Genomic DNA, 23,347 nt, shown 5'->3' with positions numbered 1-23,347 from the left:
AAAGGGTTATCTATAGAGACACAAAGTGATTAGTGGTTGCCTAGGACTGTGGGTAGGAACATGGACTGACTGAATATGAGCTCAGTTTCTTTCTTGGGGGTATGAACATGTTCTAAAATTAGATGTGGTGATGGCTGCATAACTCTATAAATGTGCTAAAAACCTTTGAAATATACTTAAAATGGGTGGATTTTATGGTATGATAATTTTATGGTATACAAATTGTATCTCAACAAAGCTATTCATTAAAAATTATAAATAATTGTTCCCCTAAATGCTGCACATTGTCGGAAGACTTCAGCTGTACTTTCTCATTATATCTTTTTTTTTCTCATTTGTAATTTTAATCGAAGCATTGCTATTCATTTTTTAAAGTCTTTCCTTATAAGCACCAAATTTTAATACCTATGTCAATTTGGGGGGAAAAGAAACTCCCGTCAAGAGCTTCCCTCCAGAAGAAAACAATGATGTTCATTCCTCCAAACAATCAAATTCGAAGTCTACCAAAACAGAAACAAAAGAAGCCCACACAGAAAAACAAAAACAAAAATCACATTCTAGAGGTTCAGTGCATTTAGCAGCCTTCACTGTGCTGTCTAATCATCCTTCAAAAAAATAACACCCTATGTCATCAAAATATACATTTTCCATTTGATTTTTAAATTAAAAAATAATTAAAAAAAGGAAACTTGAAGGAATTCACAATTAATTGCCTGACTCCTTTCGATGTCATGTACAGCATATGAAGGTCAGGAAGGCTATTTGCAGCACACATGATTAGGGGAAATTGATTTTCAAGGTTTAGCTTTCTTCCAAACAGTGTAAAATACACACAATTCCAAGTATGAAGGGACACAGATGATCTCCTTCGAGAATTCCACAGGACAATACAGGTGCCCCAGCTGTTCTTCATAGAGTGACAAGGCTTCAGTCAAATTGACACAGTTCCCCTGTGTAAAATATTTCCCATCCTGTTTCAATACTTTCATTGAGAGGTCAAGAATCAGTCTGAGAAACTCCCATGTGGAATCTTCTTCCGGAGATGTGGAGATTGGAACAGCTGTCAAATCATTAATCACATAATCAAACTCTCTCCCTTCTTTGATGTACCTCTTCAGTACTGGAATACAATCTTCTATTAGAACCTGATAGCAGTCTCCTTTAAGATTGTCTAGGACATCACCACATGTTTTTCACATGTATTTCTTACATCCGTCAGTCACCATTTGGTCAATCTCTACCATAGTGACCATCTTTGGTTTCAGTTTGACTATTTCACATAATATGCCCCCATCTCCGCCTCCTAGAATCAGTACATCTTTGCCAGTGTAATCTTCTTTGCCGCTGCCCATGATGGCCCGGGTATACGCCAGATCACTTTCTGCCAAATTAGCATCCCCACTGAGGATGAGAATATTTCCAAATTGTTTTGAGTGTAAAATTTTAATGTTCTGGTAAGGTGAGTCTTCATCATACACCCCTTCATCTATGTCGTACTCAACCAGGCGGCCATCTGCAGTGGGCCAGTATCTGTCAATGGCCCCTCCTCGAACTATGGGTGGTAATCGCTTCACCCGCTCAGTACTGTCCTGACTCAATTCTTTCATTCTTTCTTCTACTTTGTTCAAAAGACTGTCAACTTCTTTGCCTTGCGCATCACCGTCGTAACTCTGAAGGTCCAGCAACACCAATCCATGCGGGTAAATTCTCAAATTGGCAAAGCTGCCGTTTTTGTTTACGTAGGTCGCTAAATAGCCATGGTCCTGCCAGGTGTGCATCGACTCCATCATCCCCTGCTCCTGGAAGATGGACTGGAGGCCTTTCAGAATGGTCTCACCATCAGCTTTGGTGCCGAGCATGAAGTCAAGGGTGCTGTGCTGTGCTGCTGCCATAGTGAGGCGAGGCCCTGGGCCATGCCTGGGGGAGGCGGCCAGGGAGACTGGGGGGCCGCGCGGCGTGTCAGGCTGCGGCCGGTGGGGAGTGCGCTGCGCCAGGGAGGCTCTCTCATTATATCTTAAGGGAAATGATAGAAAAGGAGTGAGATGGAAAATAAAATAAAACCTGTTCCACTAGTCTTTTTTTATATTGCAGTATAGTTGATTTACAATGTTGTGTTAGTTTCAGGTATACAGCAAAGTGATTCAGATATATATATGTGTGTGTGTGTGTGTGTGTGTGTGTGTGTGTGTGTATAAATTCTATGTATGTGTATATACTTTTTCAGATTCTTTTCCCTTATAGGTTATTAAAAAATACTGAGTATAGTTCTCAGTGCTATACAGTAGGTCCTTGTTAGTTATGTATTTTCCACTAGTCTTTTTTATACAATTGGAATTTCAAGAATAAAGTTGTCCATGAGTAGGAATCTACTGTTCTCAGACTGGGAGAGATATACACATGACCTGGCTTCTCATCTAGGCTCCATTTCAGAATTGTACAGTTATATATAGAGAGAAGCCTGGGAGGTTTTTGTAAGATCCTCCAGTTCTTGGGGAGCATGGGCTTCTGAGGAGTGCATTGTTGGCTGCCTTTACCTGTAAAGTGCTTTTGGTTCATTTTAGTGCTTTAATTTCCATAGTTAACAGGAAGAGCCCACACCTTGCAGGCTGTGCTGGTGCTATACAGCTGCTGATGACCAGAGCAAAATCAATCTGAGTGCTGATTGCAGAGGAGCCAAGGGCTGCAACTAGCCTGCATGTCAGGGGCCATGTCCCTTAGGTAGGCTTTTGCCTGACTTCTATACACTTGCCCTAGCTGAAACCCCACTGCCACCCCTCCACAGCCACATTCTCTGGCCTTCTCTGAACATTGCTATGAGCCCCCACACTGGATTTCCTTCCCTCCTCTGGACTTTTCCAGAAACATCTTTTCTGCATTGCTGCAAATTTTCATTTTCTCTCACCCTCTGCTATTACTTAACTCAAGGACAGAGGAAATATTTGCAGTCCAGAAACACACATAATAAAAAAAGAAGAAAAAGAAAAAAAGAGAAGAAGCCCCAAACCCATCCCAAATCTTTAAGAAAACAATCCCATAGGGTTTGGTTTTGAATTGCCATGCAATGTGGGGAACGTGAAACATGTGTTCATCAGGGCCCTTTCTGCTTGGAGCCTACCTGACTTCTCTCCTCCCTCACCAGACTGCTGGGCTAGGCTAGGCTCAGGGGAGCTACAAAGCCACCAGCTTAGAAGATGGAGACAAATGGCAAGTCCCCAAGGGACAAAACAAGACTTGTTACTAATTTTGAGGCCAAAGCAACACACGCAGTGTTTAAGGGCTGTGGGGGTAGATACTGCAAAGCCTGGAATCCAAGCTTTGAAGTTAGACTGAGGCTGACTTGCAATGACTGTTCTGGAGGCAGCATTTTATGAGCTGGGCCTCCATTTGTTTCACGACCCTGACTCTCACCTTGACTGTTACCACACGTTCCCAACTTGGTCTCCCTGCAGCCAGTCAGTGCCTCTTCCGAACTGTCTGCCCACATGGCTGCCTCAGTGCTCTTTCTAAAACAGAGGTGTGATCTCTACTCCCTCTCTTCTAGTATTTTTTATCTCCTCAGAGAGAAAACCACATTCCTTAACATGATAGATGAGACCCTTTATAAACTGGCCTCAACTGCTCTAGCCTCGTGTTTCATCACCTGTACTCACTCTCAAGTAACCCCACAAAACTATTTACCATTTTCCCGAATGTGCGTTTTTCTTTCCTTCATCGGCCCCTTTGCATCTGCTATTCCTTCAGCCAGGAATGAATACCGTTTTCCTCTTTTTCTCCATTAGACGATGTCTCACTCATCATTTAAGACCAAGTGCTCACTGGGAGTGGTTTTCAGCTTTTTTCTTGTTGCCAGAGCTCACTGAATATACCTGAGGAAGGCAGAGTGGTGCAATGGAAAGAACCCAGAATATGCAGTCAGCCAGACTGTGTGATGACAGGTAAATGACTTAATTTCTCTCTGAGCTTCAGTTTCCTCACCTGTAAAATCAGAATGTGAATCCCAACAGTACAAAGTAGTTGATGTTTATAAGTGCCAAGAACAGTACCTAGTACATGGTAGGTACTTGGGCAATGTTACACGTTATAAAAGAGGTAGAAAAATTATTCCTTCATTCTCAGTTGGGACTCTATGGAGGCATTTCCCTCCATGCAAACTAGTGGGTGGTGTTCTCTGGGACCTGCTTTACCTAGTTCTCTTCTTGAGGTTCACCTGCCTTTGGCCACCCTCATATCTAAAGGGTGTTTTGCAAGTATCCTGCCCGCTTGGGAGCAGCCATCAGCTGCCTTCCCATTCATGTCCCTTAGAAATCTAAATGGGCAGGTATGAGAGGGGAGGGTAACATTTTAGTGCCTCTTTCTTCTCTTCCTCATGCCCTGCTCTTGTCCTCAAGCCTCAAAGAGATTGTCAAGCAGTCACTCCACGTTGGCCTCGTTCTTTCCTGCAACCTGCTCCCTAGGCTTTTTTCCGCAATTGGGATTTCAGAAATGAAATTGTCCATGAATAGGAATCTACTGTTCTCCGGTTGAGATGGACATACACGAGCTCATTTCTCATCTGGACTCTATTTCAGAAATGTACACAAGATGTCAAAAATATACCACTTGGAACCAGAGCAATATTTATTTTTTAAAAAATTAGAGGGAAAAAAGTTGCCTTGCTTCAGTTCCTACTGGAATGTACAATAACTATGTGCTGATGCTGCACTTTGAAGGCATTGATTTAGTTATCCTCAGGGTCACTGGATGAGTGGTGCATGGATACACACACACACACACACACACACACACACACACACACACACACATTCAGAGTGCTTTGTTGTGAACTGGGAATTTCAGGCATTACGATGCCAGAGTAAGGCTCTATTGGATCCAGCTATTCATTAACAATGCTTTATTAAGTGTTCCCTTGTGTGCCAAGCCTTGTGCTAGGCAGGGAGAAAAAAGAAGCCAGGGAACCAGAAGTCACAGATGGAGAAATCAGAACACAACAGGAGAGAATAAAGAAAGCACTAAGGCAATAATACAAACTAAATATTAAAGGAGAAGGGGTTGAGGTTACTGAACTGGTGTCCCAGGGCAGATTTCCTGGAGGGGATGGTAAGACTTGAGCAGGGCCGTGGAGGATAGGGTTGGAGACTCTGAGTCATCCACAGTACTCTCTTAGCAATGTGCATTAGAATTAGTATTTGTTTGCAGGACGTGGGAGCAAGAATGATCAGGAATTATTCTGAAGGAGGCCGCCACATGGAAGGTTGAGAGAAACAGGAGACAGAGGCAGAAGAACAAAACAGAGACAAGAGGCAGAAGGCATCTTAGTCCTAGTGGTACCACCGACCCATTACGAGTGACCTTCTTTCCAAACCTCAGTTTCCCTATCTATACATTGGAACTAAATAATACCAGTCCTATCCACCTCCCAGGACCATTGTTAAGAAAACAAATGAGATAATTGTGTGACTATGCTTGGAAAATTAGAGAGGACGATCCATAACATAGGTTGGTATCATGAAGGTAGATGTTTATACTGCAACCACTCTCCTGCATCTGGGAATAGGATGACCTCAATATTTAAATGAATTTTTCTTGGCAGGCCTCTTACTTGCCATAATTATAGCCTGCCAGCCACTAGTTGAGTGTGTATACTTAAACAGGGCCTGTCACACAAGTGTACACGTGTATGTATTTGTGTATATATGTGTTTGTATGTATAAGCTTGCAATGGGCTAAGATATTGGAGCCATGACAGCAAAAGACTGGAGAACTCTTAGGAACAAAGGTGGTATATAGAGATGGGGATTTGTGCGAACATCTTTGAACATGCTTACAGAAATACATGCCCTGTTGCCACTGCAGTAAGCCCTGTTATCTATCTTCCTTGGTGTATTGCAAAGCGTTTCTACTTGTCTCCCTGGCTGCATGCTGCCCCAATCCAGTCCATCCTCCATACTGCTGCTAAAGTGCCCTTTCCAACCCACATGGAATTCCTGGGCTCCTGGATTCCCACAAGGTAACATACATGTTCCTTCACATGACATTGAAGCAGGACGCTGATATAGTCACACCTCTTGTTAAAATTGTGGAATATTTTAATACCAGCTGCTCCTCTTTGTCCCCGCAAGATCCCTCCTTCTGCCCTGTTCCCCACTCCTGGACCCATTTTTAACCTCCGCAAGACCCAGCAACTAAAGGGATAGTGCCCAGCACAGCAGGGAGCCTGGAGGACACTGTTTCGTGTGTTGATCTGCATCTGTTCTGCTTGGTCAGTGCTCCTGATGTTCTGGTTTTTATTTTTTATTTTTTTACATCTTTATTGGAGTATAATTGCTTTACAATGGTGTGTTAGTTTCTGCTTTATAACAAAGTGAATCAGTTATACATATACATATGTTCCCATATCTCTTCCCTCTTGCGTCTCCCTCCCTCCCACCCTCCCTATCCCACCCCTCTAGGTGGTCACAAAGCACCAAGCTGATCTCCCTGTGCTATGCGGCTGCTTCCCACTAGCTATCTATTTTACATTTGGTAGTGTATATATGTCCATGCCACTCTCTCACTTTGTCACAGCTTACCCTTCCCCCTCCCCATATCCTCAAGTTGATGTTCTGGTTTTTAAATATTTTGAGGATTCTCTCTGCATTCATGGTTCATCTCATCCCAGATCATCTTTCTGGCCTCATCTCTCACAAGTTCTCCCCACAGATGGCAATAACACTGAATTTCTCATATTCCATGTCTGGATTGATACACCTGTCTCTCTCACTGTATTGGAAATTTCTTGCAGGCAGAGACAGTGACTCCATCATGTAGTCCCATAGCCTAGCTCAGAACCCAGAACATAGTAGTAGACACTCAATACATGCTTGTTTCTTAACATAGAGAATGCTGGTAGATGGAACTGTTCTGTTTGTAATCCTCTAAACTACTCCAGGGTCCAGACCTGAAGCTGATGCAAGGCACTTTCCTGGTCTTACTACATACATCCTGAATGTTATTCACATTTCCAATATCCTTGAGTTGGAGGGAAAGAGCAAATACTATTTCCATTCTCTTACTGCAAAATGGAAATATTTCAAGAGTGTGTCTCAACCACACAATGAATGCTTAATAGAATTGAGACGTACAGTCATGTCTCTGGAACTTTCTCTTACCGACAGTGCTGTAAAGCCCTTTGGGATTTGGGGGTGAAAACTGCTGTCCTAATGTCAGTAATTGTAGACCACTGACTTCTGGGGAGATGCTGGCTTGCAGTCTCTCTAAGGGGGGCCTGAGGCCTATCTGTTGGAACTGATGTAAATGTTCTTGCTCCTTCTCCTCCAGCACTGCCAGGGAAGATACCAGTTTGTGGGGTTGGGGTGGAGAATACATTACATCTCTCTTGATTTCGTTGCCAGCTTCTGCTTCATTAACATGGCTTCATAACTGGTGGTCCCTTGAGCAAGAAGCTAACTTTTGTTTCAGGAACCTCTCTGACAACCTTTCTTCCCCACTCCCACAAGAATAGTCCACTGTAGCCAGCCAAGCTGTAAGGACTGTAGAGAAGACCAGGCTGGGAGAATGGCTGGGCCCCATCTTCAAAGCACTTAGTCAACAAGCCTCATCCATCAGGTATGCTTAGGCTGCAAGTAACTGAAACTGACTGTAACTGGAAATTATCTCACATAACAGGAAGTCCAGGGAACGGGTAGGCTTCAAGATGGGTTGATTCAGCTGCTCATAATGACTGTCAGCATGTACCAGGGTTACCTTGTTCTTGTCCAGCAGGAGAGAGAAGAATCTAATAACTAGGAAGTCCAGGAAACCATGTTGGTATCCAACATTCTCAGTTCCATCTTTATAGATAGTAGAGAAACATGGGCAGTGTAGAGCAGTAGGGTAGATTCAGAGTACCCACTGAGTTCACATTAGCTGTGTGGCCTTGCAAAAGTCCATTAACTGCTGTGAGGCAGTTCCCTTACATGTCAAATGACAATTGTTTTATCTGATTTGGTTCCTAACAAGCTCATGGTGGGGATCATGTGACATAATGCGAAAGCATTTGGTAAGCCAAATAAAGTACCACATATCTTTTTTTAAAACATCTTTATTGGAGTATAATTGCTTTACAATGGTGTGTTAGTTTCTGCTGTATAACAAAGTGAATCAGCTATACATACACATATACCCCCATATCTCCTCCCTCTTGTGTCTCCCTCCCACCCTCCCTATCCCACCCCTCTAGGTGGTCACAAAGCACCAAGCTGATCTCCCTGTGCTATGCGGCTGCTTCCCACTAGCTATCTATTTTACATTTGGTAGTGTATATATGTCCATGCCACTCTCTCACTTTGTCACAGCTTGCCCTTCCCCTTCCCCGTGTCCTCAAGTCCATTCTCTACATCTGCATCTTTATACCTGTCCTGCCCCTAGGTTCCTCAGAACCATTTTTTTTTAGATTCCGTATATATGTGTTAGCATATGGTATTTGTTTTTCTCTTTCTGACTTACTTCACTCTGTATGACAGTACCATATATCTTTAAGCCCTTTAAAAATTACTTTTATCAGAGAAGATATACATAGAACACCTACTGTGTATAAGGTACTGTTAGATTACAAGGTTAAAATAAAACTCAGTTAATACCCTCAAGTTCCCCCAAACTGTCCAACATACATCTACTAAGCACCCATAGGTGCTGGGGAAACAGATATGAGAAAGACCTAGTCTCTGTCTTCGGGGAGTTCCCAGTAGAGCAGAGGAGACAGACTCACGAACAGACAACTTCAGTACAATGTGGTAAGTGCACAGAACAGTAGAGGTGAGTGTAGAGAGCTCTGGGAGTACGTAGGAGTTATTAACCTATCCAGGCTACACAGGGAAGGGATAGGAGTAGTGTTGGGAGCTTATAAAGCAATAAGAAGGTAAGAAAAGAACCATCTGGCATAGATAACTATATAACAGTGCCCCCCAAACAGCCTTCTTACTTTATACTTGAGGAGCAAACTAAGGAGTAGAGTCTGTAGAAAACAATGGAGTGACGAATTCTTTCCTCCCTCGTCTCCATATGTTGTGGTTAACCCACCACATATGCTCCCTAGAGGTTCCAGTCCACATCTACAGTCTGAAACCTAAGCATCTCCATGCATAATGGGGCCTCAAGAAATGTCATGGAACACTGACTCTCATTGACAGAACAATATCCTAAGTCGCTTCATGGTCTGCTATAGCATATCCTCTGGGGGTTGCAGAAGATTGGACCTCTAATCACTGGTTGGGGCATGTGTATCAGCTTTTTCAGAAAAGATTATTTGGCTGAAGAGCCTCACATATCCTATCATAAAAGTTACAATTCTCTATCCTATGTTGCTGTCTTAACATACCTTAAACTAAAACTGTATTCATAAAGGGTTTATATACATTTTAAAAACAACAAAATATCCTTTAAATATAAGGCAATCTTTTAGTTTTTCTCACGTGCTGTTTTCATCAACCTTATCAGTTCCCTGAACCTGCTGGTTGTGCTGTGGAGAGAGGGTATATATGGCCTGTGGAATCTAATCCTTGTCTTTCTGTGTCTGACTTATTACACTTAGTATGGTAATCTCTAGGTCCATCCATGTTGCTGCAAATGGCATTATTTCTTTCTTTTTTATGAGAAAGACAAATGTCATATATTGCTTATATGTGGAATGTAAAAAAATTATACAAAGGAACTTATTTCCAAAACAGAAACAGACTCACAGACAGAAAACAAACTTATGGTTACCAAAGGGGAAAGGTAGGGAGGGAGTACGGGATTAAGAGATACACACTACTATATATAAAATAGATAAACAACAAAGACCTACTGTATAGTACAGGAAACTATATTCAATATCTTGTAATAACCTATAATGGAAAAGAATCTGAAAAAGAAGTGTATATACATATATATATATATATATATATATATATATATATATATATATATATATATCTGAATTGCTTTGCTGTGCACCTGAAACTAACACAACATTGTAAATCAACTATACTTCAATAAAAATAAAAATTAAAAAAAAGAATCTAATCCTTGAACAAGACTTCAGGGTTAGATGTTGAGTCTCAGTGACAAAGCCTTATATGTCACCACTTTCTTGTGTAGAGATATTTGCTGCCCAAGGCTATTGCCTCCTAAAACTTAGCCTAATTAGAGCCTGATTGGATTTGGCCACTAGAAAGCCTGCTGCACTTTTGATGCACGGTTTCCTGTGCTCCAGAGAGCTCTGCTGTTCAGAGGCTCATAAAGCACACTCCTGGACAGCTTCTCAGGCCCGGGTTTCTGCTCCTTGGCCGGCTCTGTGCTTTATTACCTCCTGAGGTACTTACCCACTTGCCTGTTCTCAAGTTACTTCCCCAGGCCCACAGTTTGACAGAGCTTTCCTAGTGGACACAGCCAGCCTCCTTGTTGCCCCAAACCAGCTGGAGGACTTGCACAAGCCAGAAGCAACCACTTGCATGGGCCTGGCCTTGAAAATGGAACACCTCACCTTTCTCACACCAATTAGTGAAGTTATTATTCTCCCTACTGAACAGATAAGAAGGCAAGTTTCAGAGAGGTGAAGTGACTTGCCCGAGTTCAAACCTTTACTAAATGGCAGACCCAGGATTTGAACTCATGCCTAACACACAGTAGAGTCTCAGCTCATGCATATTGTTTATGGAATGAATAAATGAATGAACAGTCTTTTAGAGAGCTATATCCAGGAGCAACTTTTGGGCCTGTTGGTATGTGTTTCTGACATTTTATAACTGAATTTTTCAAACATACAGAACAATTGAAAGAATTTTACATTGAACATTCAAATACCCATCATTTAGATTCTATTATTAATGTTATACTGTTATATTTATTTGATCACATATCTGTCCGTTTATTGATTCCCTATTTGCATCCATCAATCCCTATTATTTTCTGATGCACTTCAAAGTAAACTGAAGACATCAGTACAGGTCTCTATAAACATTTCAACATGCATATCATTTATCCTTGTTCAAAGTTTTCTTTTTTTTGAATTTTATTTTTTTTATACAGCAGGTACTTATTAGTTATCCATTTTATACATATTAGTGTATATATGTCAATTCCAATCTCCCAATTCATCACACCACCACCCCCCTCCCCCACCACTTACCCCCCTTGGTGTCCATACGTTTGTTCTCTACATCTATGTCGCTATTTCTGCCCTGCAAACCGGTTTATCGATACCATTTTTCTAGGTTCCACATATATGTGTTAATATACGATATTTCTTTTACTCTTTCTGACTTACTTCACTCTGTATGACAGTCTCTAGATCCATCCACGTCTATACAAATGACCCAATTTTGTTCCTTTTTATGGCTGAATAATATTCCATTGTATATATGTACCACATCTTCTTTATTCATTCATCTGTCGATGGGCATTTAGGTTGGTTCCATGACCTGGCTATTGTAAATAGTGCTGCAATGAACATTGGGGTGCGTGTGTCTTTTTGAATTATGGTTTTCTCTAGGTATATGCCCAGTAGTGGAATTGCTGGGTCATATGGTAATTCTATTTTTAGTTTTTTAAGGAACCTCCATACTGTTCTCCATAGTGGCTGTATCAATTTACATTCCCACCAACAGTGCAAGAGGGTTCCCTTTTCTCCACACCCTCCCCAGCATTTTCTGTTTGTAGATTTTCTGGTGATGCCCATTCTAACTGATGTGAGGTGATACCTCATTGTAGTTTTGATTTGCATTTCTCTAATAATTAGTGATGTTGAGCAGGTTTTCATGTGCCTCTTGGCCATCTGTATGTCTTCTTGGGAGAAATGTCTGTTTAGATCTTCTGCCCATTTTTGGATTGGGTTGTTTGTTTTTTTTAATATTGAGCTGCGTGAGCTGTTTATATATTTTGGAGATTAATCCTTTGTCCATTGATTCGTTTGCTAATATTTTCTCCCATTCTGAGGGTTGTCTTTTCATCTTGTTTGTAGTTTCCTTTGCTTTGCAAAAGCTTTTAAGTTTAATTAGGTCCCATTTGTTTATTTTTGTTTTTATTTCTATTTCCCTAGGAGGGAAAAGGATCTTGCTGGGATGTATGTCATAGAGTGTTCTGCCTATGTTTTCCTCTAAGAGTCGTACAGTGTCTGGCCTTATATTTAGGTCCTTAATCTATTTTGAGTTTATTTTTGTGTATGGTGTTAGGGAGTGTTCTAATTTCATTCTTTTACATGTAGCTGTCCAGTTTTCCCAGCACCACTTATTGAAGAGACTGTCTTTTCTCCATTGTATATCGTTGCCTCCTTTGTCATAGATTAGTTGACCATAGGTGCGTGGGTTTATCTCTGGGCTTTCTGTCCTGTTCCATTGATCTATGTTTCTGTTTTTGTGCCAGTACCATATTGTCTTGATTACTGTAGCTTTGTAGTATAGTCTGAAGTCAGGGAGTCTGATTCCTCCAGCTGTATTTCTTTCCCTTAAGACTGCTTTGGCTATTCAGGATCTTTTGTGTCTCCATACAAATTTTAAGATTTTTTGTTCTAGTTCTGTAAAAAATGCCATTGGTAATTTGATAGGACCTGCATTGAATCTGTAGATTGCTTTGGGTAGTAGAGTCATTTTCACAATGTTGATTCTTCCAATCCAAGAACATAGTATATTTCTCCATCTGTTTGTATCATCTTTAATTTCTTTCATCAGTGTCTTATAGTTTTCTGCATACAGGTCTTTTGTCTCCCTAAGTAGGTTTACTCCCAGGCATTTTATTCTTTTTGTTGCAATGGTAAATGGGAGTGTCTCCTTAATTTCTCTTTCAGATTTTTCATCATTAGTGTATAGGAATGCAAGAGATTTCTGTGCATTAATTTTGCATCCTGCAACTTTACCAAATTCACTGATTAGCTCTAGTAGTTTTCCGGTGGCATTTTTAGGATTCTCTATGTATAGTATCATGTCATCTGCAAACAGTGACAGATTTACTTCATCTTTTCCAATTTGGATTCTTTTATTTCTTTTTCTTCTCTGATTGCCGTGGCTAGGACTTCCAAAGCTATGTTGAATAATAGTGGTGACAGTGGACATCTTTGTCTTGTTCCTGATCTTAGAGGAAATGCTTTCAGTTTTTCACCATTGAGAATGATGTTTGCAGTGGGTTTGTCGTATATGGCCTTTAATGTGTTGAGGTATGTTCCCTCTATGCCCACTTTCTGGAGAGTTTTTATCATAAATGGGTGTTGAATTTTGTCAAAAGTTTTTTCTGCATCTCTTGAGATGATCATATGGTTTTTCTTCTTAAGTTTGTTAATATGGTATATCACATTGATTGATTTGCATATATTGAAGAATCCTTGCATCCCTGGGATAAATCCCACTTGATCATGGTGTATGATCCTTTTACTGCATTGTTGGATTCTGTTTGCTAGTATTTTGTCGAGGATTTTTGCATCTATATTCATCAGTGATATTGGTCTCTAATTTTCTGTTTTTGTAGTATCTTTGTCTGGTTTGGTATCAGGGTGATGGTGGCCTCATAGAATGAGTTTGGGAGTGTTCCTTCCTCTGCAATTTTTTGCAAGATTTTGAGCAGCGTCGGTTTTAGCTCTTCTCTAAATGTTTGATAGAATTCACCTGTGAAGCCATCTAGTCCTGGACTTTTGTTTGTTGGAAGAGTTTTAATCACAGTTTCAATTTCATTACTTGCGATTGGTCTGTTCATATTTTCTGTTTCTTCCTGGTTCAGTCTTGGAAGGTTATACCTTTCTAAGAATTTGTCCATTTCTTCCAGGTTGTCCATTTTATTGGCATAGGGTTGCTTGTAGTAGTATCTTAGGATGCTTTGTATTTCTGTGGTGTCTGTTGTCACTTCTCCTTTTTCATTTCTAATTTTATTGATTTGAGTCCTCTCCCTCTTTTTCTTGATGAGTCTGGCTAATGGTTCATCCATTTTGTTTATCTCCTCAGAGAACCAGCTTTCAGTTTTATTGATCTTTGCTATTGTTTTCTTTGTTTCTATTACATTTATTTCTGCTCTGATCTTTATGATTTCTTTCCTTCTGCTAACTTTGGGTTTTGTTTGTTCTTCTTTCTGTAGGTCCTTTAGGTGTAAGGTTAGATTCTTTATTTGAGATTTTTCTTGTTTCTTGAGGTAGGCTCGTATTGCTGTAAACTTCCCTCTTAGCACTGCTTTTGCTAGATCCCAGAGGTTTTGGATCATCATGTTTTCATTGTCATTTGTCTCTAGTTATTTTTTGATTTACTCTTTGATTTCTTCAGTGATCTCTTGGTTATTTACTAACATATTGTTTAGCCTCCATGTGTCTGTGGTTTTTTTTCCCTGTAATTGATTTCTAATCTCATAGCATTGTGGTTAGAAAAGATGCTTGATATGATTTCAGTTTTCTTAAAATTACTGAGGCTTGATTTGTGACCAAGGATGTGATCTATCCTGGAGAATGTTCCATGTGCAGTTGAGAAGAAAGTGTAATCTGCTGTTTTGGGATGGAATGTCCTATAAATATCAATTAAATCTCTCTGGTCTGTTGTGTCATTTAAAGCTTGTGTTTCCTTATTAATTTTCTGTTTGGATGATCTGTCCATTGGTGTAAGTGAGGTGTTAAAGTCCACCACTATCACTGTGTTGCTGTCAATTTCCTCTTTTATAGCTGTTAGCAGTTGCCTTATGTATTGAGGTGCTCCTATGTTGGGTGCATAAATATTTATATTTGGTATATATTCTGCTTGGATTGGTCCCTTGATCATTATGTAGTCCTTCCTTGTCTCTTGTAACATTCTTTATTTTAAAGTCTATTTTATCTGGTATGAGTATTGCTACTCCAGCTTTCTTTTGATTTCCATTTGCATGGAATATCTTTTTCCATCCCCTCACTTTCAGTCTAGGTCTGAAGTGTGTCTCTTGTAGACAGCATATACATGGATCTTGTTTTTGTATCCATTCAGCAAGCCTGTGTCTTTTGGTTGGAGCATTTAATCCATTCACGTTTAAGGTAATTATCGATATGTATGGTCCTGTTACCATTTTTTAATTGTTATGGGTTTGTTTTTGTAGGTCCTTTTCTTCTCTTGTGTTTCCACTTAGAGAAGTTCCTTTACCATTTGTTACAGAGCTGGTTTGGTGGTGCTGAATTCTCTTAGCTTTTGCTTGTCTGTAAAGGTTTTAATTTCTCCATCAAATCTGAATGAGATACTTGCTGGGTAGTGTAATCTTGGTTGTAGGTTCTTCCCTTTCATCACTTTAAATATATCATGCCACTCCCTCTGGCTTGTAGAGTTTCTGCTGAGAAATCAGCTCTTAACCTTATGGAAGTTCTCTTGTATGTTATTTGTCATTTTTCTCTTGTTGCTTTGAATAATTTTTCTTTGTCTTTAATTTTTGTCAATTTGATTACTATATGTTTCGGCATGTTTCTCCTTGGTTTTATTCTGCCTGGGACTCTCTGCACTTCCTGGACTTGGGTGGCTATTTCCTTTCTCATGATAGGGAAGTTTTCGACTATAATCTCTTCAAATATTTTGTTGTGTCCTTTCTCTCTCTCTGCTCCTTCTGGGACCCCTATAATGCAAATGTTGTTGCGTTCGATGTTGTCCCAGAGGTCTCTTAGGCTGTCTTCATTTTTTTTCATTCTTTTTTCTTTATTCTTATCCACGGCAGTGCATTCCACCATTCTGTCTTCCAGGTCACTTATTCGTTCTTCTGCCTCAGTTATTCTGCTATTGATTCCTTCTAGTCTATTTTTCATTTCAGTTATTGTATTGTTCATCTCTGTTTGTGTGTTCTTTAATTCTTCTAGGTGTTTGTTCTTTAATTCTTCCAGGTCTTTGTTAAACATTTCTTGCATCTTCTCGATCTTTGCCTCTGTTCTTTTTCTGAGGTCCTGCATCATCTTCACTATCATTATTCTGAATTCTTTCTCTGGAAGCCTTCTTATCTCCACTTCATTTAGTTGTTTTTCTGGGGTTATATCTTGTTCCTTCATCTGGTACATAGCCCTCTGCCTTTTCATGTTTTCTGTCTTTCTGTGAATGTGGTTTTCGTTCCACAAGCTGCAGGATTGTAGTTCTTCTTGCTTCTGCTGTCTGCCCTCTGGTGGATGAGGCTATGTAATAGGCTTGTGCATGTTTCCTGATGGGTGGGACTGGTGGTGGGTAGAGCTGGGTGTTGCTCTGGTGGGCAGAGCTCAGTAAAATTTTAATCTGCTTGTCTGCTGATGGGTGTGCCTGGGTTACCTCGCTGTTGGTTTTTTGGCCTGAGGTTACCCAACACTGGAGCCTACCCGGCTCTTTGGTGGGGTTAATGGCAGAGTCTGGGAGGGCTCATGCCAAGGAGTATTTCCCAGAATTTCTGCTGCCAGTGTGCTTGTCCTCACGGTGAGCCACAGCCACCTCCGCCTCTGCAGGAGACCCTCCAACACTAGCAGTTAGGTCTGGTTCAGTCTCCTATGGGGTCACTGCTCCTTCCCCTGGGTCCCAATGCACACACTACTTTGTGTGTGGCCTCCAAGAGTGGAGTCTCTGTTTCCCCCAGTCCTATCAAAGTCCTGCAATCATATCCCGTTAGCCTTCAAAGTCTGATTCTCTAGGAATTCCTCTTCTTTTTGCTGGACCCCCAGGTTGGGAAGCCTGACGTGGGGCTCAGAACCTTCACTCCAGTGGGTGGACTTCTGTGGTATAAGTGTTCTCCAGTTTGTGTGTCACCCACTCAGCAGTTATGGGATTTGATTTTATCATGATTGTGCCCCTCCTACCATCTCATTGTGGCTTCTCCTTTGTCTTTGGATGTGGGGTATCTTTTTTGGTGAGTTCCAGTGTCTTCCTGTCAATGATTGTTCAGCAGTTAGTTGTGATTCCGGTGCCCTCCCAAGAGGGAGTTAGCGCACGTCCTTCTACTCTGCCATCTTGAACCAATCTCCTCTTTTTTTCTTTTGAGGTAACATTTACATACAATGAGATATACAAATCTCCAGTGTACCATTGGGTGAGTTTTGACACACTTTGCACCTGTGTATCCCAAACCCCTATCAATATATAGAACGTTATCATCAACACAGAAATTTTCTTTACATATGTTGCTTTTAACTGTGCTGTACAGCTTCCTTAACTGAACCAGCAACTCCACTGAAAGGTAGACGTCAATGATTCTAACTGGGAGGATGTGTTGAGATTGCTTTTCCTTCATTGACTGATGCTCTGGGAGTGAACCAGGTGGCACTTAACAGGATTTGGTCCTCAGGTCCCTTTACTTTGATAAATTTCACCTGGAAGCACTTCTTCTCCTTTCAAGCAAACATTTGTGAAAGGTTGCCAGTTGGTTATGGCTATTAACTTTATCAGTTTAAACTGAAGTGAAACAATGAATAATTTGTTTTATTTTATTGTAATTTAATGTCAGTAATGTATAAGGGCCTGCTCTTTTCAGCAGGGACTCTTTCATCTGTGTTTTTTTAAAAGTAAAAGTAATGCTGCTAAAGATAAAACGTTCCCAGTTTGGATGTCAAAGTGAACTCTAGTCAGTTCCTTGAAACTCAGATCAGGGCTAAGAGTTGAAATATACATAGGACACCCAAAGGAGTGTGTGTGCCTGAGTAGGATCTAAATGAGAAACCCGAAGGTCCTTTGCCCTATTTGAAAGAGGCCTATTGGAACAGATAAGCAGGGTTACCTCCTTGAAACCCAGGCTTCGAGTAATTTGGTATGTAGTAAGAGTCAGGCTATTCTATGATCTGGGGATTGTGAAAGGCATTTAGGCTGAACTGGCAGAGATATTGATGGGCCTACCAAACATGCCTGTGGCTTTGGTCCTTTTGGTTAATAGTACTGTTGCTGGTGGGCAATAGGATCATCACCTCTAGGACTTCTGATCCAGGAATTTTCACAATTTAGAGTTTATCAGAATCACCCTGAGGGATTGAAACACAAATGGCTGGGGCCCACCCTCAGAGTTCATGATTCAGTACACCTACGGTGGGTTCGGAATATCGGCATTTTTAACAAGCTCCCAGGAGACCCTGGTGCTGCTGGTTCAGGGACCACACTTTGAGGACCACTACTTGAATGAATGAATGAATAGGATCTCTTGTACAAGACTGCATTATTCCCCTCTATAACCTTATGGTATTGTTTATAGTTGGACACAATAAATAGGAACAGGCACACCCTACACTACACTACTGTATAGGGTGTGCCTGTTCCTACTAAGTTTTAGAATTGGCAGGGGATACTGGAGAAGACATACACATTACTTCTTTCTCCAACCTCCACAGCAGGGATTTCAGTTTGTACTGGGCTTATTATGACCCTGGCTTCTTCACACTCCTAACTGATCTTTCTGCAGACAAGGAAAGAACCCAGGCCTTAAACCACATGGCACAGTTTTCACTCCCTCCTGTGTTGGGACCCTTAGAAAGAGATAATATGTGGCTACGGAGACCATACGTACCAGATTTCCTAGGACAGCTCTGATTTCACATATTATATCCTCTTGTCCCCATAAATATAATTGGCAGACCATGTCCTGCTCTGGGTTCAAAAAATATTGTTCCCATATGCATGGCTTAGGTGCCCTGGGGAGCCAAAAGCAAGTCTTCCCCTTCTTTCTTGAGATTGTGGCGGCCAGGGCATAAAGCTTGGCTCATAGAAAGGGCTAAAGAATTGGGGTAAATCTAAACATCTGAGATCAGCAACAAGCTGCTTGTTGCTCCTTTTTTGACAAGCGTCTCTCAGTGATCCCTGTTACAGATCCTTGAATGTTATGAATATGAGATTCTGAGTGCTGAGAGGGACTGAACTGGACCTCTGGCTGCCTCTCTCTCCTCCTTCCCCCGCCCTCTGGAAGGACCACACAGAAATAGCCCAGACAGAAGAGCCACTCCAAAGAAGGAAATTCCACATCCTTCATTGACCAACCACTCAGTCTAATATTTACCTACTTTCTCTGGCAGGAAGTTCTTCCTTCTTGCTAACATCAGTCCCTCTCATTGTGATTTCAGTTTCTCTTCCCTTGTTCTGCTTTCAATCAAAATTGAGAACAGCTGGTCCTCACCCTCTACATTCTTTATGGCTTAAAAGTCATTAAACCATCCTTCCTGGGCCCAGGTTTAACCATCCTTGGAGCTCCTTTATCCTTCCTGCATGTATCTGACTTGCCAACCGTTTAATCATCTTTGCCATGGGGAAGCAGCTTAGGCAGTTTGGACCAACAGTGCAGCAAAGCCTAAAGCTTTATGACTTGTGCTAATGGCCATGCTAAATGTTTAGTAGAGACTATTTTCAAGCACACAATTGTGAACAATTTAAAGTGGACTGTACATGGAACCCATTTCCTCTCCCAGCTCCCCCAACAGGGCCTCCCCTTAGCAGCTGAAATGAGTTAGTGGCAATCAGCACAGAGTAGGAATCCTGTGGTTTCTGCCCTTCCCTCCTGCTGGTTCTATGGCAGCTAGTCTCTTAAAATAAGCTTTCTCCTTAGTATGGCCAGTAAATGTGACTTTGGAATCAGTTGGGCAAAGGGTCTAGGAATCACATTAGCCAAAGAGCAGGAGGTGCTAGTGCCGAAGCTCCACGTGAGGTTTAGGAGAGGCTGGGGGAACAAAGGTGAACAGGGATCTGTGAGAGAGATTGGATCTGGAATGTTTGCTATCTACCGGATGATTGCACCTCAGGGTTGGACATGCCTTTTTTTGCAAGTTTGCGGAGGACTTGTCTGGCCTCTGTTTGTGTACTTGGCCTTTGTCCACTGCACCAACTCTGTGAAAGTGATGCCAGATCTGTGGCAGAATCCCAGCCTCAGGGCCAGTTTGGTTCTTAAAGAGAGGAGGGTAACTTGCCACATGAAACGACTCTCTTTGTCAGGGGGGTTACATGCCTTCGGTGGGATGCATTACTGAGCTGTTCATGTGCTGTTTTAGGTCACGCTGTAGGGTGGGTTCAGGGCCTCTGCTGATCAGAATGAAACAGATCTAGCTGATGGCGCTGCACAGGAAAAGCATAGGGCCAACTGATACTTGTCCTGTTCTCATCTTCTCACTCTTGGCCCCTCCTTATTAATAAAACCTTAAAAGCTCTCCTTTTCATAAATGCTAGCCAGGCAGTTTGTCTCAGCAAAGCTATAGGAGCAGTTAATATACCCAGCCATAAAGAAGGAAGAGAAAGTGACAGAGCAAAAAAAAAAAGAAGTTGGCATTTGTATGAGGGTGTCATTGAAGGCTTCATCACAGATACACTAAAGACTTAGGAACAGAAATTGTCTTGGGGTGGGGGTGGAGAGAACAGCTTGATTGAAGCATTAGCTGCCTTGGCACTGAGCCAAGGCAAATTGCCAGAGAACCATTAAACTCTTTGTAATTCCATATAATTCACAGCAGCCACAGGTAATCTGAATCAGACCTGACAAAACTTCCCTATCACTTATTATCCATTAGTGCTGAATGCATACTACAGATATTTAAACTTTTTAAAAGTCATATCATGACGGCCATATTTTCTAAAACCCAAATCAGGAATCCTGGCTTCACAAAGGATTTTTTTCAGACTTGTGAATATGTTTATATGAAAAACCTCACAAAAGTATAAACACTAAATCACACTTAGTTAAACACTGAACAAATGGCCTTTAAGGAGGGAACTATAGTCACATGAAATTGGGTCAGGGCTAACTTACATTCAAACATTGGTGAGGGTCCCATACACACACCTTTTTAGGGGTCTGAGGGAATTGGTTAACTAAGCACTAAATCAAATTAGAATTTGGTTTATGCCCATCGTCTGGATTTGCTCTTAAAATTTCCAGGGATGGTAGACTGAAAGAGCCTGTTGTAATTTCTGTACACAGGAAGGTGGAGTAGATGTTACTTTGAATTCCTAGATGCTGGGAGCAGTTAAATCTCTCAGTGTTCACGTCTGTTTGTGAGGGCTTGTGTGTGTTTTGAATTAACTTCCTAAGGCTGGGAATGTTAAAAACTAAGCAGAATCATATATGGATACAAGGTATTGTTGCCATGCACCTAAATTTACTTAAAAGTTTCATTCCTCCCACCAAATTAAGAGTCTAGCATTCACCTCTGGGCACTCACCAAGAAGAGGAGATGGTACTGATGAACCTATTGCAGGACAGGAATAAAGATGTAGACATAGAGAATGGACTTGAGGACATCGCAGGGGGAGGGGGAAGCTGGGGCGAAGTGAGAGTAGCATCTACATATATACACTACCAAATGTAAAATAGTTAGCTAGTGGGAAGCAGTAGCATAGCACAGGGAGATCAGCTCGGTGCTTTGTGACCACCTAGAGGGGTGGGATAGGGAGGGTGGGAGGGAGGCTCAAGAGGGAGGGGATATGGGGACATATGTATGCATATGGCTGATTCACTTTGGTGTACAACAGAAACTAACACAGTATTGTGAAGCAATTATACTCCAATAAAGATCTATTTAAAAAAGAAAAAGAGGAGATGTTTAGCTCAAAGGATAATAATTCTGAGCCAATAATAACAATGCTTTTTAAAAGGCTTGGAAACCTAAAGTGCCTCTTTAACCAAAACTCTGCGTTTCTAGTTAAGGATCATGACTAGCAATATACCCATGGAGGACAAAACTGCTTTGTCACAAAACCTTGCAGAAGAAAATATCTGAAGCCTAACAGATTCTCTATCTTGGGCAAGTCACGTAACATCCCTGAACCTCAGTTACATGATCGGAAAAGTGAAAATAATGTTATTTGTCCAGAATCAGGCAAATGAGTGGGGCGATATCCTGAGGTCCCTTCTAATTCTAATTTCAACAGTTATTGAGCAAATACTATGTACTCAATACAGACGTTTGTTTTCCTAGGTCCAGTGATAGAACTGTAAAAAGACATTGTCTGACTCTCTCTCCCACTATAATGCAAGTATCCTGACAGAAAGTAAACACATATAGGAATAAATAAAATAATGCAAAATGATAAATTCTGTGAAGAAAATAAAACAAGGTAACGTGATGGAGAATGATGGGGATTGGGGTGGGGGAAACAAAGAAGGAATCTACTTGATATTGGTGGTCAGGAAAGGCCTCTCTGAGGAGGTGGCATTTGAGCTGATAACTGAATGATGAAAGGAGCTACATAAAGATCTAAGAAAGAATGTTCTCAACTGAGAGAACAGCAAATGCAAAGGTCCTGAGGTGAGGATTGGCTTGACCTCTCTGAAGAACAGAAAGTTTGGTATGACTGCAATACATGTAGGAAATGAGACCAGAAAGGCAGACATAGCCAGGTTGTGTAGGGCTTCTAATCTGTTGCTATTTACACTGTAAGAATCATTCCTTGGTCTCTCTGATTCAATTAGTAAACATAAGTGCCAGATGTTAATGATAGGGCTGCTTGATATTTACCCATAAGAAACCCAGGAAGAGGCACTGGCGGAGGGGGGTGGATGTGGGGGTTAAAACAGAGAATGAAAGCTCAAATTCTTGGGGGAGAGAGAGGTGGGGATGGAAGAGTGAGTGTGTACACAAGGGAAATGGTTAGGGAGGGCTGGAGAAAGCTTGGAAGGAGGAGGAAAAGCACCAGAGTGACCTTGGCTATGAGAAACACCCTCAGTGCCTAGGTTTGTGGAGTCCACTGTCAGAAGGGTCAACCGTTATAGGGGAAGGGGCAGGGCTCTGCCTTTGTGTTTAAAATCTTAAGTGGGGGAGTGAGTAGGGCAGGAGGTAGAAGTTTGGTTATTTCTTTTCATCGAGCCTTAACCTGAAAAGCAAGCCTGCTAATCAGGAGAAAGGCTTCTGTACTGCTTTACCCTTGTTGATTCCTCAGACCTTGAACTCAAATGCCCATTATTTCCTCCTTATTTTCCTCCCCAACAAATCCTGGCATTGCAAAGGGAAATGTGCTCTGATATAAGAGTCCCTATCCAACACTAACACACGAACAATTGAGTACATTTTCTCTCCCTTTAGGTTTTTTCATTTGTGGAAACTCAGTTTTGTTTTCTGTTATTGACGCATCTCACTGAGCGGAAAAGAGATGGTATGTCACTTCTCAGCCACCACGTGAACAGGACAGTAGCTTGGAACACAACAGTATGGGTGGCTTACTTGTTCCCAGATTTGCAGCACTATGTGAAAGCAGCAGCAAGTGTGCCGGTTTAATTTAAAATTGGATCTGTCCTAGGGTCAGTAAGGAATGGTATTGTTATTCCCTTTGCAACATGTATATATACCTTGGTAGGTTATTTCTGTGGGAGTTGTTTGCTTTGGTAGCAGTTATGCAGAAGGATGAGAGGAAATTAAATGCCTCTTTTCCCCCCTCTTTATCTAATACTGTTCCAAGGGCTAAGTGAAGACCAAAGATTCAAATCACTGCTGGGGGAAGGGGAC

At 41.4% G+C, this 23,347-nt stretch overlaps 2 protein-coding genes across 6 annotated transcripts in view; one reads left to right on the top strand and one right to left on the bottom strand.

Moving 5' to 3' along the window:
- The window catches only part of SHROOM4 (shroom family member 4), a 214,281-nt gene that overhangs the window by 73,394 nt on the left and 117,540 nt on the right, over nucleotides 1-23,347 (top strand). For 2 of the 5 annotated variants that reach the window (XM_049704572.1, XM_049704571.1), the window contains exons 2-3: nucleotides 2,579-2,718; nucleotides 3,780-3,935. The exons of 2 other annotated variants lie outside the window; for them this stretch is intronic. The gene's annotated coding sequence lies outside the window, so the exon portion shown is untranslated. The remainder of the gene's footprint in view (nucleotides 1-2,578; nucleotides 2,719-3,779; nucleotides 3,936-23,347) is intronic. One more of the 5 variants, XM_033409623.2, reaches the window with a different exon arrangement.
- On the bottom strand, nucleotides 322-1,984 carry LOC101278511 (spermine synthase-like). Its single transcript, XM_033409627.2, is given in 1 exon segment — nucleotides 322-1,984. A coding segment is annotated over 1 exon segment (1,098 nt). The 5' UTR covers nucleotides 1,893-1,984; the 3' UTR covers nucleotides 322-794.

The sequence above is a fragment of the Orcinus orca genome, chromosome X, assembly GCF_937001465.1.
Source record: "Orcinus orca chromosome X, mOrcOrc1.1, whole genome shotgun sequence".
Classification (NCBI taxonomy): Eukaryota; Metazoa; Chordata; class Mammalia; order Artiodactyla; family Delphinidae; genus Orcinus; species Orcinus orca.
This window is presented reverse-complemented; position numbering and strand designations above follow the sequence as displayed.